Source organism: Macrobrachium nipponense, chromosome 23 (genome assembly GCF_015104395.2).
Source record: "Macrobrachium nipponense isolate FS-2020 chromosome 23, ASM1510439v2, whole genome shotgun sequence".
NCBI lineage: Eukaryota > Metazoa > Arthropoda > Malacostraca > Decapoda > Palaemonidae > Macrobrachium > Macrobrachium nipponense.
The window spans coordinates 81,499,945-81,519,900 of NC_061090.1; the positions used below are offsets into that span (position 1 = coordinate 81,499,945).

At 39.4% G+C, this 19,956-nt stretch overlaps 1 protein-coding gene across 1 annotated transcript in view; it reads right to left on the reverse strand.

Moving 5' to 3' along the window:
* Positions 1-1,679: 1,679 nt before the first annotated feature.
* The window catches only part of LOC135202129 (probable citrate synthase 2, mitochondrial), a 74,884-nt gene continuing 56,607 nt past the window's right edge, over positions 1,680-19,956 (reverse strand). The window contains 3 exon segments of the mRNA XM_064231381.1: positions 1,680-3,554; positions 13,945-14,192; positions 14,371-14,501. Coding sequence (XP_064087451.1) covers positions 3,273-3,554; positions 13,945-14,192; positions 14,371-14,501 — 661 coding nt within the window. The 3' untranslated portion in view covers positions 1,680-3,272.

The following is a 19,956-nucleotide window of genomic DNA, read 5'->3' on the forward strand; positions in this document are numbered from 1 at the left end:
TTGTTACTACAGTTTGTATAATTAGCCAATTTTGACCGACATCAACACTTAATTTCTTTTTTCTATCACTTGATACCCTCTATATCAGCTCCTATTTATGTTGGCTCCATTTATCGCTTGTGTGAGTGGATGTGTGTGAAACTATCGAATAGACCCTTTTTTATATTCTATCAAAAAATACTTTCTCATCTAAACTGTTGTTGCTTGAATAATTGTCAATAAAGTATAAAACCTTTCAGCAAAGATTTTAAAATATTCTTTTTCAACTGTGAGCCCTCACTGCAGACCATGTCATCATCATCAGCTTTTCATCAGAGCTAGAGCCCATGCAAACACAAGGCCAGGTTAATCTGGCAAACAACACTGAAAATGAAATCAGGGGAACTTAAGAAAAGATGGTTGTAGTGCCCGAGCAAAGTACTTACTTTTGAAGACAGATTTGTATGATACGACGAAGGTTAAGATTTAAATAATTTCCAAAATACGATGCAATGCAACTTGACAAAGGCTCTAATCGAGACTGGGAATATGTTATGTACACTCTCATATATATATACTCCTAAGGATTACAAAGGACTGGGTAGTATTTTCTGCATTACTTACATTAATCTGCATTACTTACATTAAAAGTTTAATTCTCTTGCGGACAATTCAAGATTATAATTGTGTGAACATTGTGAGGAATACTATATCTCCCAGAAATTTGCCATTTATGGAAATTATTCACAAGATACTGTCTCCCAGACATGAAAGAATCTGTACTTGACAAAACATTAGTACATAAAAGATGTTAACCTTTTGGGATCAATATTCAACCACCTTTTTGCAACACTTAATAGACCATTTATAATAATGAATAGCAACACGAGACACCAAGTTGTAATATTCAACTCTCATGCAGCTGGCCAGACTAATAGGATGAAAATGTTATTTATGGACTTCCAGTTCTCTGAAAATATGGTAATTACAGATAAACTGAAAACAACAAAGTTCCTGAACATTTCTTTGATTTGTCGTCAAGACAATGTTTTCTGTCGATTAAATGTTTTGACTTTCACAAAAAATATTAATTTGACTGCATACAGTGATTGGGTCATGTGGGCTGTTCATCAATAGTCAAAACAATCTGCCTATTTCAAGACAAGACAGACTTGCTATAATGAACAAGTGTCTGAAGGGTTGGGTTATTTCAATACATACATGAACACTTCTAGGAAAAGTTTTTCTTCCAATATTTGAAAAATTGTAGCTAATTTTTAGCAAAGCCAGATATTTAATAACTAAAATCTTCATTTTGACCTGATACAGAGCTATATTGCACATATTGTGCACAGCATTAAATCTATTTCTTCAAACAATTTTACAATGGTTTCAAAACTTAGTTTAAAACTATCCTACACTGAAATTTGTTTTCAATGTTAATATTCTGTATTTAAGACTTTTCCAAGGATGTGTGTGTTCCAATCCACAATCTCATGAGCCATGTGTACCAGAGGAACACTGCAAACAGACCATTTATTACTGTCTATGGTTGCTGCAAATGTTACACTGTATGCCATACTCATACAGGGGTGCAAAATATGCCCAATCCTAGATAAGTCTGGAGCTCTGATGGTCTGCATATTGTATGACACATTACCCAAGATGATCTATAAGAAGGAAATAATGCAAACACTGGAATAGTTCGGTAACTTTCATGTACAAGGTAACTATACAATCTGGCCGTGCTGATTACGCAACAGCTCATCCTGTAATTCTGAAAAAACACTATGTAAACTAGTAATGCTGTACCTTCCAACCAAGGGAGAAATCTGTCAATTCATGAATACTAAATTGGGACAATTTCCAGTAAAGTTCTTTTCACCATATCATATCCTATTTCATGGGTGTTCATTTCAGTCTTCATACTTCTACTACTTCCCTACCAACAAAAGACCAAGTTCTCACATCCTGTGGAACTTGCTTGCAATAAAAACAAAGAGCCAATAACAATAAAAGCAGGGCTGGACTTCACAAAGAATTTCATAACAACTGCAGACTGATAACATGTACAAGAGACCTTCTCTGTTCTGACTGCACTTCACTGAAATCTCATGTTTAAGAGTGCAGACACAGAGAAAAAAAAAAAAATGGTCTTGACACTGAGAGAGAGAGAAAAAAAGTCTCCAGTATCTTACAAATAGCTTCAACTTAAAATTATTGGTGCATTTTCTGATTTGATTCACTGTCTATGAGATGGCACTATGGTTACATTGAGGTCTTCCCTATTCACACCTGTATGTATTTACATGAGTATGCACATATATCTCATTGATTCTGTGCTAAGATATAAAGGGGGAATGAGAAACAATACATTACGGTTACTAAACATTTTTTTTTTTATAATTTTGTACTCCTTATACATACTTGGAAGTTCTAGACACTTACCAAAATATACAATTATTTACATTTCGATTTCTGAGAACGCCCGACGTGTGTTGGTGTGAAATACTAATGTATGTTTAAAAAGGCTTTTCTCTACATCAAATGTGTTCACTAGGTTAAGGACAAGGAAAGGTTTCAATAACCACACAAGAACAAGATATGTATAAACAAGTGTCAGCGATGAGCAGCAATAACACTAGTGTTCAATTGGATGCAGCAAAATCACCTCTGGCTTAACTTAATGTCAACATTAGGACAAACACAGAGTATTTTGTAAATAATTTAGGGCTGGGTTCAAAACATTATAATCATAAAAGCAATAAATAAAAATGCATAAAATCATGTAATTTCGTTAGCTGTGTATCTGGTATTTAATACTTTTTGGTTCAAATTGTGATGTTATCTCACTTCCAGTACAAGATGTACCTCAAAATATATCACATTTAGTAGTACACAAGCAGCAGTTTCCCAAAACTGGGAATAGCAAAGTTGTTTGCAAAAGCCCTTCTAAAAATTTTACAAAATATACAGTATTGTTCAAAAAATATTTTGTTTCTATACAGTTACGAAAAAATGTTTGACGTGATTTGAATGTAAAGATGAATGCATAATTGTATACATAACACGAAAAAAAAGCTGGTGCACACCACAAGGCTGTCAACAATTAATTGACTTTGATCTGAATTCCATAACAAAAACTTTCTTTAAATTGATAGTTGATAAATATCAAATATTCCTCTGTTAAGAGGGATTTCATATTACTGATTCTGTCCTATATTTTCATAACCCACTGTATGATACTAACATGTGATGGATAACAAAAACTTAACAAAAGAATTGAGGACTTCTTATCCAGCCTTGGCAGCAGCACCAACTAATTTCATTAAACCTTCTGTACTCATGGACTTGGGCCTCTCAATAGGAAGGCCAAGAGCACGGTCCCAGACAAGAGAAGAGAGAACGCCTAGAGCTCGAGAAACGCCAAATAGCACCGTGTAATAGTTCATCTCAGTCATGCCATAATGCTGCAGTAAAACACCTGAGTGGGCATCAACATTTGGCCATGGGTTCTTCACCTTGCCCAATTCTGTGAGAATTGGGGGCACTACGTTGTAGACTTTTGCCACCAGCTGCAAAGAATAACAATCAATAACAATCCATCATTCTGATACTCAAAGAGTTTTTGAAAAATTTAATAACACATTTCAAATAAAATGGTAAATGTACAAGAAAAATCTGTTATTGACATGGGTCCAGAGTTCATCCCAGAATTATTCTTGAATATACATTAGAACAAAATGCTCTCAAAATAACATCATTCACATTAATGGTACCGAGGACCAATAGCCAAAAACAAAAAACTACACAGGACCCAAAGACAATAACAAAAAAAACTACAAGGAAACATAAAATTACATATGTACAGGACTCCTCATTTAACGATGGGGTTCCTTTCCAGGGACCACGTCATGAAACATCTTATTCTCTTTATTGCGATTATAATAGCATTAATTTTCAGTCATATTATACACAGAACTAGTTTCAGACATAGCCTACTACTTGGCAAAGTTCTGACAATGTTTTTTATCATTTTATTACACATATATTTTAACTTCATTATTTTATAACTTCATAATGTATAAATTTCTTTAAAATAGTGTAATTTACTAAACATATTTAGCCTACATTCCCGAGTTAGCCTACTAGTAAGTCAACAGCGCTAAAATTTTCTCAGAATCTGGATATTATTTAGCAGTGACTTTCATATTCTAAATCTGGTATTTCATAATTATTGCTATTAGTTGCCAAGTCATTTATTTTTATTGTAGAGGGCAGTGAGATGAGAAAAATAATGATGAATTTCGGCGATCACGGGGCATTCGAATGTCACCATCAAAACCTAAACAAAGCACACCGCCATCTATTGAGGAAAGTGAACAATAAACTATTTGCTAATGGGATAAGCATTGTTTAGCATTGATAAAGATTTATGCTTATACTTCTAACCTCTAGTATCATCTGATCTCATGAGTGACATATCAAATATTTATGTAAATAAATAAACAGTTGTATAAAAAACTATCAAACTGAAGCACATGTAAGTCTTTCAAGCATACTAAGAGTAAGGAATTCATGCATGTAAATTGTTTCACTGTTTTGATTAAAAGGTTTGACTTGGTAGACTTCTCAAGTGGAATATTTAAAAAAATATATTTATTTTCAAGCTAATATAAAAAAACATTATCGACTTCACACATTTTCTTTTCATAACTAAGAATTCACACATTTTCTTTTCATAACTAAGAATTCACACATTTTCTTTTCATAACTAAGAATTCACACATTTACTTTTCATTACTAAGAATTATTCTCACAAAAACAAAGGAGATATTTTTGCCGTCTTGAAGTTGTAAACAAATGTGGTGCCATCCATTCGGCCAAGCAACGAACTAATAGCAGCATAATCAAGCCAAACCAGGGGAGTTCCCGGATCATAGAATGCTGACTTTAAGAGGTTCAACTGAATAGCTTTTCTTTACAAAGTATATTAAAGCCTTATTTATTGTTTTAGCCATAGATTTTAAGGTTTTCAAAACCTACGCTAGCCTTTCTCTTGGCCACCATTGGCAATATTTTTATTTTCATTCATGTTTTTTCTCTCTCCATGTTGTCGTAAAACGAGTATGTCGTTAAATGAGGAGTACCTGTATTATAAAAGACAAATTTTTTATATAATTGTATTTTTCATAACTAACAAACCTGCTGTCTTAACATTAAGGGGGCCGGCCGGCTAACGCCATTTTTTAAGGACAGGACTTTGATATTCATACCACTTAATAAGGTGACTTGGGACATCTCCAAACCGCCATGATTTATCACCTCTGAACCTTCCGGTTTTTGGCTGCCGCAAGAAGGCGATTTATCCGAAAATAACAATTTTTCAAAATTTGTTCAATCCCCCAATCCCCTTGGATAGTTCCCATATTAACCGAGGACACAACCGGGGGAGTTACTTCGCTGCGACTTCAATCCTATGCCAAAGATAAGTACAACCAAATTGGATAACAGCAACATCCGTTTGATGTATTTCAACCATCATAAGATAGTAAACAATTACAGTAGTTATGTTATAAACGACGTTATGTAGAATAGGACTGATATATTTTTATGTAATAATCTATTTGCTGTAGATCAAAGATCAGCAAGGAAATATGATGTTAAATTTAAACCAAGCTGTAGCTGAAGCCGAGAAAACTGTTCAAGCTGCTAATGACTTATCGTGCATTGGCAACAAGGATAAAACTCCAGTAAAGTTATGCCATCAAACACAACTGCAGGTAAAATCAAGAAAAAATAATTTTAATCAAAACTACTGGGCTTGAAACAACAAATTTTACTGTTTTTTCACACAAATAAAAGGTAAAAACGTAAAGCTCGCATTACGATGAAATAAAGTGAAAATAGCGAAGAAATCACATTTTGCTTTTTTTTTACGCAATAAACATGCTCCTAACGCAACCTGTTATCAAAAAAAATAATTTAGTTCACAACGAGACTTTGTCAATCCATATTTCGACTTATATGAGACCTTGTCTCATATAAGTAAAGTACTATATTGAGACCTTGCCTCATATAAGTAAAGTATCTAGATATTCATTTATGCTAACTAGAAGCAAGAAAATTCACACGGAACTGAGTTAAATATGGCAAAATAAACTCTTATTTGCCATCAGCTGATTTCCAAACCAAAACACTGATCGTTATGTTATTATTTTATAACACAATATGAGAATACATACAATATTATTGGATACACTGAAGTAATGTATAACTTTATAAAAGACTCATGGAAAAGAGATCCATATTCGTTACATGTGTAATTATACGTAGCCATCAGCAACATGACATCGCTTAGTTATGCCGATGTTGGAACGAAGCTGATTCTCATTTCTTGTTGAATTTTTTTCTTATTTTTGCTTTATTAATAAATAAACAAAATCTTTCACTTTATTAATAAATAAAAAAAGTTTTTCCTTTTATTAATAAATATGATATTGTTATGATACAATAAAGTTTCATACATACTTACCTGGCAGATATATACATAGCTATCGACTCCGTCTTCCCCGACAGAAATTCGAATTTCGCGGCACACGCTACAGGTAGGTCAGGTGATCTACCGGCCTGCCGCTGGGTGGCAGGACTAGGAACCATTCCCGTTTTCTAATCAGATTCTCTCTTCCACCTGTCTCCTGCGGGGAGGCTGGGTGGGTCTTCAATCGTATATATCTGCCAGGTAAGTATGTATGAAACTTTATTGTATCATAACAATATCATTTTCATACATTCAACTTACCTGTCAGATATATACATAGCTGATTGACACCCTTTGGTGGAGGGCAAGAGACAGCTAACTCCTGACTAGACAGGTAAACAACATGTGTTGTAGGTATTTATAGACCTTGGTTCCTCTGTGTTTCTAGACGAAGGGTCGACTTCCTAGCTATTGCATAGGAGTCTGCTTCGTCTCAAGAGCCTTAGCAAGATAGTGATCTGTGGCCAAGAGTTCTTGTGGGTCTACCGATGGGGTCTTATCCACTTACTCGGTCGAGCCTAATTGGCATTTGTCAATGGGTGCTAATCCGCTTATATGACAATATGCCTATGCCTATTGGCATAACTAAGGAGCGCAACACCGATCCCGATCACCTGTTCCTAACATGAGGGTTCGCGCTAAAATTGAAAAAGAGTTTTCCCCCAAACTCCTTTCAAACCTCAAAAAAATTCACTAAGTTAAAATAAATTCAACTCATTATTAAAGGATCAGTGTCGGCTCCTTATCCCAGCAACGTATCCGCTGATACGTATAAACCAAGAGAGAAGGATCTCTCGTAGGTTAACTTGAAGTCCTTCGTGTAATGAGCAGTCAACACGTAGTTGCATCTCTCATATGTTAAAGCTAATATGTCTTCCTGACATATTGTTACGAAAAGAACAAGAATTTGCAAAAGCTCGCACTTCAGGAGCTTTTAAATTCTCAGCTGTTTGAAGGTATCATCAAGTCACTTATGAAGTGCTTTAGAGATCACCATTGTTTCAAAGAAGACTAGGACTTTCTTTGAACTGGATCTCATCTGGATGAAGCCTAGCGCCTGGCTTGCGCCTGGCTGGCGCGAGGAGTATCCTGTTTGGAATACTCCTGGCGCCTGACAGTCGTAACACTCTTCAAATACTCCTGCCGTCTGGAAGGCGCATCTCGCTCCAAATACTCCTGGCGCCTGTTAGGAGTATTAAGCTCAGAATACTCCTGGCGCTTGGTTGGCACATCGCGCTTCGAATACTCCTGGCGCCTGGTAGGAGTAAAAAGTCTAGAATACTCCTGGCTCCTGGGAGGAGTATCGAGGTCAGAGTACTCAAGGCGCCTGGCAGGAGTATCTCTTCCCGAATACTCCTGACCTATGGAAGGCGCATCTAGTTCCGAATACTCCTGTGGCTTGGTAGGAGTATCGCTCATGGAATGCGCCTTTCGAATGGCAAGTATATTGCGCTTAGCGGGCGCTATACTCCTATCAGGAGTTCTCTCTTCTCCAGTTGGCTCTTGTTGCTTGGATGAAGATCTGGGCCTAGAACGATCTACAGTAAAGTCAGGCTCTTTGCGCCTACTTGGCGCCTGGCTCCTAGTTGGCGCCAGACGCTTGGCAGGAGTTACTTCCTTTCCCATGTCTCGCCTGCCTAACGCACCGCTCCCCCCAGAGATGGCCGCTTGTGCGACAACTCCCCTGTAGGGTTCGTCGCGCCCGACAGGAGATCGGTATTTGGATCTCTTAATCGGAAGCCTGTCATCCTTTTTACGAGTAGGCTCTTTAGAAAGTACTCCTACCAAAGACGCTAATTGCTCCTGCACATTCATCAAAATTTAGTCAGCTACATCCAGTAGACGATAGGAAATCTAAAAAGTCCGAGAGACAAGTCTTCCTCCGAGGAGGATCCTTATTGAATACTTCCGTTGCTAACGAGTTCTCCTCCTACCATGGTTTGGATGAGTTTTCTCGTTGCAGAAGCTTCCCTATCCTTGCCCGAAGGAAGGGAAGGAGCCTGGAAGTTTAAAGAGATTCTGAGCTGAAATTGGTAGGACTCCTGATTTCTAGCTCTTGAATGTATCTCTCTGAACCTTTTGGGAAGTAGTTTGAGCCCTCATCGCGTTCCAAAGACTCTGTCAGTAAACGTTTAAACCTTGTCTTCTTCTGTAGATGACAATGTCACTACATTACCTGGACAACGAAACCTCTATCTGAAAGCGTTGATCCAGGAATAAAAGGCGTTAGTTCTTTTGCCAAACATACTATGCTGGCCAGAACCCATTGCCGAGTCTTCATAGAATTTGATTCCAGATTCTAAAGCCCAAAATTTCACTTGTCCTTTTGATCGTTTACGACCAAGAGAAACATTTGATTAGGAGCAGTTCCATCTTGTCGGAACACGGAATCTGAGGCCCAAATTAGGATCCCATTCTAAGTATAAGATCTCTTACTCTTATCGTATAGAGGTATTGTATAAGATCCCGAAGATCTTAATTCTCTACTATCTCTAATATTCTTTGTCGAGACAGAGTATATCTTTTTACTGTGTTCATTGATAGCATAAAATACCAAGGTGATTCTTCCCTCTGAAAGGGAAGAAAACCATTATGTGGTTCACAGAGGTATCGGAAGAGGACAGTTTCCCCTTTCCATCTAGCACGATCTGCAGCAACTCTATGTCTTTAACATATTTAAAGGAATTATCAAGCTTCCCTTGAAAAATCCTCTCATTCATATTTACTTCTGGTCAGTCTGCACGCAGACAGACTCAGAGTGGATAGGTTTTTTAGGTCCCATATTTATAATAGATTCCGATAAAATCTCTACTCTCTTAGAAAAACCTTCCGACACATGCTGAAAGAAGAACGTGACCTCTGTGAATCCAACCTTTTTATTGCCAAAATGATGCATTCATCTTCTTCCTTTGCCGCCCATTTATTTTAATATCTGTTAAGAATATATATAACTAGGGGAAAAAAGACTAAAGTTTATTCCCCTATTTAAATTAAAGATGGCGTATCTTGCTACCTCTCTTGTTTCAAGGAAAAGGAAGCAATCTATAAGAAGCTCGTTCATCTTCTGCCTTGCGAAGAGATCTGTGAATACTTTCCGCAGGGTCTGACAACTCTTTCCAATAAATGTTAAACATACGTTAACAGTTATTATCGTCGATCAAAATGGTTCTCACGGACGTGCAAAATCCCGCATCGAACCTGGTAAGGTACGTTACGTTCCGTGTCTGTTTCCAAATAGGTTAAATCGTGCTCTGCCGAATTAAAATCCTTTATAATACCGTCACATTGTGGTAAACAGCATTCATCTAGGAAACTCTTGTAAGGATAGTAGGAACTCTGTAACTAACCACGGTGTGTGCATAAGGCTTAACCGTAACCGTTATCTTAAGGTGAATTTTCTACTACATTCTTTCCTCGCCGAGGCAGAGAGAGATCCTTAGCAAAACGAATACGATGTTATTCATGTTTGCCTAAAAATCCCCTCAATTCGTGGTTAAGTCCCTGATTGTAGGGGAATATACGGTGAACCATTCGATCCCTTAGGAGAGAGAGATGTAACCAACCGTTCACGACCGACCGAACTGGATGGTACTGGATTGGCTTATAATTACAGCCGTCTCGTTCACTGCCTGGCTGCATTCATTCTGAGTTGCCAGTTACTCCCTTCAATGAATGGATATAATAAAATTATTCTCGAGTCTAAGAAAGCTCTCAATAATGCAAATTTAAGCCAAACAACCTTTGTTAAATACCGAAGCTGAGTAGGTATTGTCGTAACAAACCTTTTAAGCGAAGTCCTTACTAGAAAATCCTGTAAGGATTTAGATAATTTCCGTAGCGAACCAGAAAGGCAACTATGGTATGCGTATATGACTTGTCATTCAGTAGTCGTATACACCAAGCCTTCTACGACATTCTTTCCTTTCCGACATGCAGAGAAAGAATGGAAATCTTACTCTCTTCGTTCTTTTCGTCAATAATCCCGAATGAGTATTAGTCGAAAGAGATCGCAAATGACAACCGAGGATCGAAGAGAATCTCTCCAGCTTTTATTATCTTGGAGATAAGTCCGTATTTTACGCCTTTCTTATCTGGAAGAGCCTCTAATCAATGAATGAGAGCTCGTACGAATCTTGTTCAACTTCCAAACGATTGCCCCTCTTTCTGTAAATGGTTGGTTGCATTATTTTTTAGAAGGAGGATGATTTTAATATCCTCTTACTAATACTGAACTAATTCTCACAATTCTGCTCTATCTTCCATTCCTCAAGTTGGGAGAAGATTGAGCAACCGGAGGAGAGCGCTTCCTTTCGAAAGGTGAAGGGCTTTTAGCAGTACCGACTCTAACCTGACAAGGGCTACGGCAGCCCTGTGCTACATCTTGAGTCCCTGCCTGGAAAAAGCCGAACTTGCTCTTGCCTTTATTGCATTAAGACTATCCTGACAAGGGCGACGGCCGCCTGTGCGACAACTCCCGTCCCTAATCAGGAGAAGCCTCGAATGTCTTTCACCTTTCGCCTGGAGGACTCTTGGCGGTTGTCAGGCTCTTCTTGTAGGAGAAAGTGCCTGGCGCTAAGCAGGAGTATCTTGCCTAGAATACTCCTGGCGCCTGGGAGGAGTATCGCGATCGGAATACTCCTCGTCCTCGGAATACTCCTGGCGCCTGGCAGGAGTATCGCGCTCCGAATACGCCTGGGCGCCATGGGTAGGAGTATCGTGCTCAGTACGGAATACTCGCTGGTGCCTGGCAGGAGTATCGCGTTCCGAATACTCCTGGCGCCATGGGAGGAGTATCCGTGATCGGAAACACTCCTGGCACCTGGCAGGAGTATCGCGTTCCGATCACGATACTCCTGGCGCCTAGGAGGAGTATCGTGATCAGAATACTCCTGGATCCTAGCAGACGTATCGCGCTTGGAAAGTTTTCTTGTGCGGAAGGTTCCGCGTTCGGAATGTTCCGCTTATCCGGAAAAAGATTCCCGCTTGGAAAGTTCCGAGCATCTGAAAGGCGATCCTCGCCTGGAAAGTTCTGTACGTCTGGAAGGTTATTTGAATCTGGAATCTTCCGCCTTCTGGAAGGTTCCGCTTGTGCGGAAGGTTCCGATCTCTTGTACATTTGTTTCTTGCTTAGAATTCGACAATACTTCCATTTTCGACATAGCCCTCCCTTTCTTCTGAATGAGAAGGACTTCATTTCCGATGAAGATCCTGGTTCATAGTGCTTCAGGCGCTTTGCGCCTCGTTACAGGCGCTTTGCGCCTCGTTTCAGGCGCTTTGCGCCTTGTTTCAGACGCTTTAGGCGCATTGAGCCTCGTTACCGGAGCTTCATGCCCAAGGAGCTAGAAGCTTAAAAGTTATATATATATGTGTAATCACTAAACGAGATCCATATAATTCATTCGATCAACAAATATTCTTTAATATCTAATTCGTTCTTCTCAGAATAGATATATTTTCATATACATGTACCGATGAGGAATTTATTGAAATAACTATTTCAAACCCCCATGGGATAGAGCCCCCCCGTCCAGCTGACGGCGGGGGGACGAACCCGGATAGGGCAATGCCTCTACCGCAACTGTTATCGAATGATGTCTTCCTTTCTCCGTCTCTTCTGAGGTTCCGATAGCCAGACGAGATTATCTTGCATCTTCATTTAATCTACGCCGTTGAATGTTTTCTTCTCCTTATTCGTCAAAACAATAATAATAAGGGGAACACATTGAATTAGGATGCCTTTCCAATGGCTATCCCTGGCAGTCTGGGACGTCCTACAGAACCTGCCGAGGGGACGCCTGATCGGTGGGGATTCTCTGTAACCTCCGTAAGGCTTTCGACATTCCTTCTCCTCTGGGCCTGTGAGCTTGGAAGAGGTCTAGGCCTGGGAGCGAGACAAGAGCCGATCAGACGCACCCTCTATTGCAATGGGGAACACTATAATCACTTCTTACCTTATAAAGCTCGTATCTTGAGCTACATTCCTTTATCTTCAAATTGCAAATGAATTTGTAGTTTCTGTGAAGTAAGAAGGTGATGAGGAAACTACACTACTAGTACTGTTAATATTCTAACTGCTCGTCAGAACGAGAGCTATTAAAGCTTCTAAAAAACATATCTAGTTCTATGTTTTTCTGACTTCCTCAAATAGGAAGTTACCTTATTTTCCTCAATCAAATTCTAACATTTATTACACTTTATCAATGAATAAATATTTATATTTCCCTTTCTTGCAAACTATGTAATTGTCTACCGAAAACTTTGGTAGTTACACATCCTCTATTCTTCGAAAACTTCGAAGTTATCATTAAAAGTTATTAAAAAAGTTATTTAAAAGCGTATGCCGAACCACGATCCAGTACTTCCCTGTAAAAGTTGGCCCAGAAGATCGATGGCGATGAAACACGAAAATCAAATCAGGAGGGAAAGTAAACATATGTTTACATTCCCAGCGACAGAGAGAATCTGATTAGAACACGGGAATGGTTCCTAGTCCTGCCACCCAGCGGCAGGCCGGTAGATCACCTGACCTACCTGTAGCGTGTGCCGCGAAATTCGAATTTCTGTCGGGGACGACGGAGTCGATAGCTATGTATATATCTGACAGGTAAGTTGAATGTATGAAAACATATTGTGCTATGTCTTTGTTTAAGTTGACGGCCGTCGTCTGCAGCGCTGATGTGCGGGTGACTTAAAAACAACGGTCAGGCACTAATTCGTGCTAAATCGAAACTTTCGCGGTTTTTAAAAATTTTAAAATATTTTGTAGCTTGCATTAAATTGAAAACGCATTAATTGAGAGGAGACTGTATATGGAGAGAGATCAAATGTAACAGCTAAATTGTAAAAGGCAGAAAGAGTTCAAGCTGGAGGTCTTAAACAGTAACAATCTGTGAACTTTCAAAGTGTAAGAGAGAAATGGTATTTTGACATAAACTGAAAGCCACAACACTGCGAAATACACGATTTTACATGCAATGTTTGGTTTAAGGCATGTAAGCATAGCATAATTTGAATCATCTAATTTAAAAAACAATTTGCAAAAATCTATTAACAATTTCAGCCTTGAAAAATTCACTCTATAGTTTTTATTTGTTAAATTTATGTACAATCCATCAAAACTATAAATCCATGAAATCTATTTTACTGCATAATCTGTACCATTTTGTACTTTCAATAATTTTCCTACAACATATACAGTACGATGTACCCATTACTTGCAAGAACTGGAAAATTCGAATCCCAAAATTATGCCTGAAAATTTTGTTCTCCAGACATTCCTGCCTACAACACAATGTTGAGAGAGAGAGAGAGAGAGAGAGAGAGAGGGGGGGAGAGAAGGGGAGAGAGAGAGAGAGAGAGAGAGAGAGAGAGAGAGAGAGAGAGAGAGAGAGCCTTTAGCATACAGCACAATCACATAAACTAACCTTGAACATCTTGTCATCTGGAAGGTGCTTGAGAGCAAACTCTCGCTGACATGTGTACCTTGGATCTGTTTTACGTAGAACAGCATGTCCATATCCTGGAACAACCTGGCCTGATTTCAAGGTCTTCCAGATGAACTCCTTCAGCTGGTCTTCCGTTACATCATCACCAATATCAGAACGTAACTTGGTTAACCAAAGCAGTACCTGTTACATGGATAAAAATAAAAACTACTCTTGTTCCAATAAACCTTTCTGGTTTAAAAACTTCAAACCCCACCCAGGAAACAAAATTTTTTGGGGGCCTACAAATTGCATAAGAGGTGGTGGAAAGACGGTTCTACCAAAGCACAAACAAATCTTTTGGTTGCTCCATTGAAAACAGCAGGGGGGGACCAGTTAACTTGCCTCCTGGTTGGGGCTTAAAACCATGCCAATGGGTCCCCACGCCAAGGGGGGGCCCATTCCATTTACCAGCAGCAAATGAGAGGTATGGGTCAGACAAGGCAGATCCAACAAGATGGGTTGTATGTGCAGAAACATTGCCACCTTCATGATCACTAAAAAAGAGAAAAGTTCAAATTATAAAGTTGTGCAACAGATGAAAAAATATAACTTTAGTATTAAATTTACTTTGAACAATAAGTAATAATTTTCTTATTCGTAAAATTTTCATTTCTGGTTTATACTCAGGTTTCCAGTATTTCTAATTATATAGTATAATATTGTCTAACCGAACTGAAATTAAATATAACTCTTACATCAAAATATTACAAATGATTTTAGTGGTTTCATCAAACTATCTTTTGATAATAGTAATAAACTATTTTTAAAATAACTGTACCAAACAATCTTTTATAGCTATTGTACTAAACTATTTTTTTTAACTGCTGTACTGTGCTAAAAATAATACAATGAACACTTAGACTTTCATGTTTTATAATTAAAAAAAAAAAAAAAACTACGATAATAAGCAGCTAATGCGCTCATACTCAATAAGCATTCCCTACCCAACACATCCCACCCTGCCTATACGTTCTGATTTATGTACTCTGATTTAAACTCTTGCCTACTGAATATGTACAACTATGTTTATACTGCATTCTATGACTTTGCGCCTGTCTTGAACTGAACAATACTTCCACTATTTACAATACATAACCAGTCCTAATATATGAAAGTTCTAGTTGTCAGTAGCTCTGCGTGTCATAAGGTGGGTCACAGTATGTTTGATGGAATCATGGATGTAAAGAATCTGAAAATGTGGGGATGTGAAAAAGACAAGGTGGAGAGGCATACACCACGATGATAGATTGGGAAGCTTAAGAAGTGTGGTCGATTTGAGGAATGTTAAAACACGTTAAAGGATGTGATGTGATGTGATGTGATGTGATGTCCTCAGGGGAAAAATCAGATGATTGGAGTGGAGGAAATCTTGGGAAAAGGGCGAGACTGGATGAGAAATAGAGCGAGAAAGAGAAAGAGCAGGTGTTTATGTTGTTCTGGGAAGAAAAAGGAGTGTTGAGTCTAGGTGATGCAGACTTCAGGTGATCAGCTAAGTTGCCATAGTTCCATATTTGACTGACTGACAACACACCAATTTATCACAGACCCCGATATTTTCCGGCTCCAGTACGCAAGAGATGAAAGAGTAATGTGCGCAATTAGAAAGGATAGGGTAATTGAAGCCAACAGAAGTGCTTGGAATAGTCCAACTGTGCTGATAAGAAGGCCTAATGGGAGAGTGAGAATGTGTATAGATTATCAAGAGAATATAAGAAGTGACAATGAAAGAAAGATTCCTTATGTGTGTGGAGTCTGACTATGTGAACAATATGCATGCGATGAAAGTGTTTAGCATGATGGATCTGGTATGGGGGTATTATCAGATGTCAGTGGCAGAAGATTGTAGGCTGATTACTACTACTACTACAAAAAACAGTATCAGTTCTGCAATCTCGGATTTGGATTGGCTAGTGGCCCGGCTGTGTTTCCGAGAGCAATGAATGCCATACTGAGTGGTTTTCCCCAAGAGAATGTGGTGTTTCTATATGACATTTTGGTGATGAGTCAGACTGCAGAAGAGCACAAGAGATTGGTGTATATGGTGTTGAAGTAGTTAGAAGAAAAAGGGGGGGGGGGGGGGGGGGGGGGGGGGGGTGAAGGTCAAGGTGAGTAAGAGTGTGTGGTTTATGGAAGAGGTGGAGTTCTTGGGGTTTAAGGTGAGTGAATCTGAGCTACAGAAGGCATTCAAGTTTGTAGAAAAAGTGAGGTTCCCTCGACCCAGGATTGTGCAGGTGTTGTGTGGATTTTTGGGATTGATCAAGTTTGGAATTAAGTTTGTGGAGGACTGTTCAGGGATTGCAAAGCCATTGTCAGCATGGACAAGCTGTAAAGAGTACAATTGTGAGGTGTGATGGTGAAGGCATTATAGAAATTGAGAGGAAATAGTGACTATAGTGCAGATGCCAGAAAGTTAGAAGTGTATATGGATTCTAGTGGAGTGTCGATGGATTTTTGATGCAGAAGCAAGTGGTGCATGGAATTGAAAGGTATAGATAGAATGATAGCATATGTAAGGTTTTAGTCTGGCAGAACAAAAACACCAGACTGCAATTTTGTGTTGAAGCATTACAACCATTTCTATCTGGCGTGAGGTTTGTGGTGCGTAAGGACCATCAACCTCTAGTGTATTTGCAGATAATGAAGGGAGTGGATGCTAGAGTTGCACAAACGGTGTAAAGGACTTGAGTGAATGATTTTGCGGTAAGTATATCTCATGTAAAAGGAATAATGTTGTAAAAGACCAGAGTACAGTGGTACCTTGACCTACGAGTTTAATTTGTTACGTGGCCGAGCTCATAGCTCAATTTGCTCACACATCTAATCAATTTAACACATTGAAAAAACTTGAAATGCCCGTACAGTAGACCCTTGACTCACGAACACAATCCGTTCCTAGACCTTGGTCGTGTTCCAAATTGTTCGTGACTCGGAGCTAATTTCCCCATAAGGTTTAATGGGAATAATATTAATTGGTTCTCGACCCCTACGAACCAATATATATTATGTATATTTTGCCTTATTTTACACAGATAATGTAAAAGTCAGTGTAAAAAACCTTAATATATCTAATAATATAATTTTAAAATGGTAAACTAACACTATAAAAATGTTATTGTCATGATACAATAAAGTTTTATGCATACTTACCTGGCAGATATATACTTAGCTATAGACTCCGTCGTCCCCGATAGAAATTCGAATTTCGCGGCACACTCTACAGGTAGGTCAGGTGATCTACCGCCCCGCCGCTGGTGGCGGGAATAGGAATCATTCCCGTTTTCTAAGACAGATTTTCTCTTCCACCTGTCTCCTGAGGGAGGTCTGGGTGGGCCATACACCGTATATATTGCCAGGTAAGTATGCATAAAACTTTATTGTATCATGACAATAACATTTTTTTATGCATTCAACTTACCTGTCAGATATATACTTAGCTGATTGGCACCTTTGGCGGAGGGTAAGAGACAGCTAATCTACTGAAATAGACAGGGAAACAACATATGTTGTAGGTAATAAAATTAAAAACCTTGATTCCTACCTGTGTTAGCGAAAGACTTCTGGCTACTGCTAGGAGCCCGTATCGCTTCAAGAGCCTCAGCGAGGTAGTGACCTCATGCTAAGAGTTCTTGATGGTCTGTTACAGGTGTCTACCCACTTACGCTTCAGAACCTTAGGATCTTTGTCAATGGGGTCCTATCCACTTACATGACAAAACACCTTGCTATTGGCATGATCATAGAGCACGACACTAATCCCGATCACCTGATCCTTATTGGGGTTAGTACTACGATTGAAAAGGAGTCATCCCCGAACATCCTTTCAAGCAACACAACTCAAAAACAATATTAAAACTAATTATTAAAAATATTAAAAACAAATTTAAGGATCAGCGTCTGCTCCATTTCCCAGCATAGTATCCGCTGATACATAAGGTCCAAGAGAGAAACATTATCGTATGTTATTCTAACATCCTTTAAATAGTGGGATGCAAATACTGAATTGCACCTCCAGTAAGTTGCTGCTAAAATGTTTCTCATGGACATATTCTTCGTAAAGAAAGGGAAGTTGCCACAGCCCGTACTTCGTGAGCTTTCACTCTCAGCAGCTTTAAAGAGTTCTCTTGGCAATTCCTATGAGCTTCGGTAATTACATTTCTGACAAAGAATGCCAGTGCGTTCTTTGACATCGTCTATTGGGGTTTCTTACCGAACACCAAAGACCTTGTCGACATCCCTGAAGCTGTGTCTTCTTTTCTAAATAAAATTTTAAGGTCCTGACTGGGAAACAAAGGGACCGATCCAACTCTCTTCCTACCAGAGAAGAGAGTCCCTTGACTTCGAAACTTCTAGGCCAAGGTTTAGAAGGGTTCTCATTCTCGCTAGGAAAAGATCCTGGAAAGAAATGACAGCCGAGTCTTTTCTAAATCCCACCCGAGAGTCCAAAGCATGCAATTCACTGATCCTCTTAGCAGTTGCTAGAGCCAACAGGAATATGCATTTGCTAGTAAGATCTCTGAATGAGATTTTATCTATAGGTTCGAACCTGTCCGCATCAAGAACTTTAGGACAACGTCCAGATTCAACTCGGGGGAATCGATGATCTCAATTTCTTAGTCTCGAAAGACCTGATGAGATCATGAAGATCCTTATTATTCTCGAGATTCAGCCCTCTGTTTTTCTAAAAACAGCTGAGAGCATGCTCCTATATCCCTTGATAGTTGATACGGCCAATTTGGATTCTTCTCTTAAGAAGAGGAGAAAATCCGCGATTTCGGCTACAGAGGTATTGGAAGAGGACAGCTTCTTCGACCTACACCATCTACGGAAAACTTCCCACTTCGATTGGTAGACCCGCAGGGTAGAGGCTCTGCGGGCTCTAGCAATTGAAGTTGCCACTTTCTTTGAAAAGCCTCTCGCTCTGACCAGTCTTTCGATAGTCGAAAGGCAGTCAGGGAGAGACTTTGGATGTTTTTGTGGAACCTCTCGAAGTGGGGTTGTCTGAGCAGATCTGTCCTGTCTGGTAGAGATCTGGGGGAAGTCCATCCCCGTCCATTCCAGTACTCTGTGAACCAGATTCGGGAAGGCCAAAAGGGAGCAATTAGAGTCATTCTCATTCCTTCCGATGCCACAAATTTCCTTACTACTTCCCCCAGCACTTTGAATGGGGGAAAGGCGTATGCATCTATGCCTGACCAATCCATGAGGAAGGCATCGATCGCTGTGGCTCTGGGATCTTCTTCTAGCGAGCAGAAGTTGTCTATTTTTCCTGGAGAGGAACGTGGCAAACAGGTCGATCTGGGGTCTCCCCCAGAGTGACCATATTTGTCTTCAGACTTCTGAGTGGAGCATCCACTCTGTCGGGAGAACCTGGTTCTTTCTGCTCAACCTGTCTGCCCTTAGGTTTTTTACTCCTTGGACAAAAACCTTGTACGCAGAATAATGCCCCCGTTCCTCTGACCAGGTTAATAGAGCTCTCGCTATTTCGTTCAGAGAGAAAGAGTGAGTGCCCCCTTGATTCCGGATGTAAGCCAGAGCTGTGGTATTGTCGGAATTGACTTGAACTACCGCCTCTCTGACTTCCGCTTCGAAGTATTCCAGGGCTAGATGAATTGCCAGGAGTTCCTTCGCATTGATGTGCAGAGTAGTTTGTTGTCTGGTCCAAACACACCTGCTACTTCCTTTGGACCCAGTGTTGCTCCCAACCTGTTTCCGAGCATCGGAAAACAACACTCGGTGAGGGTTCCGAATCAAGAGGGACACACCCTTCGTTCCTTGTTAATGGGTTAACCACCACTTTAGGTCTGATTTTATCCCCTTGTTGGATGGGAAAAAACGTCTGACAAGTCTCCTGTCTTTTGACTCCACATCCTCTTTAGATAAAAGTTGCAGAGGTCTGAGATATAATCTTCCCAGGAAATGAACTGCTCTAACGAGGAAAGGGTGCCCAGCA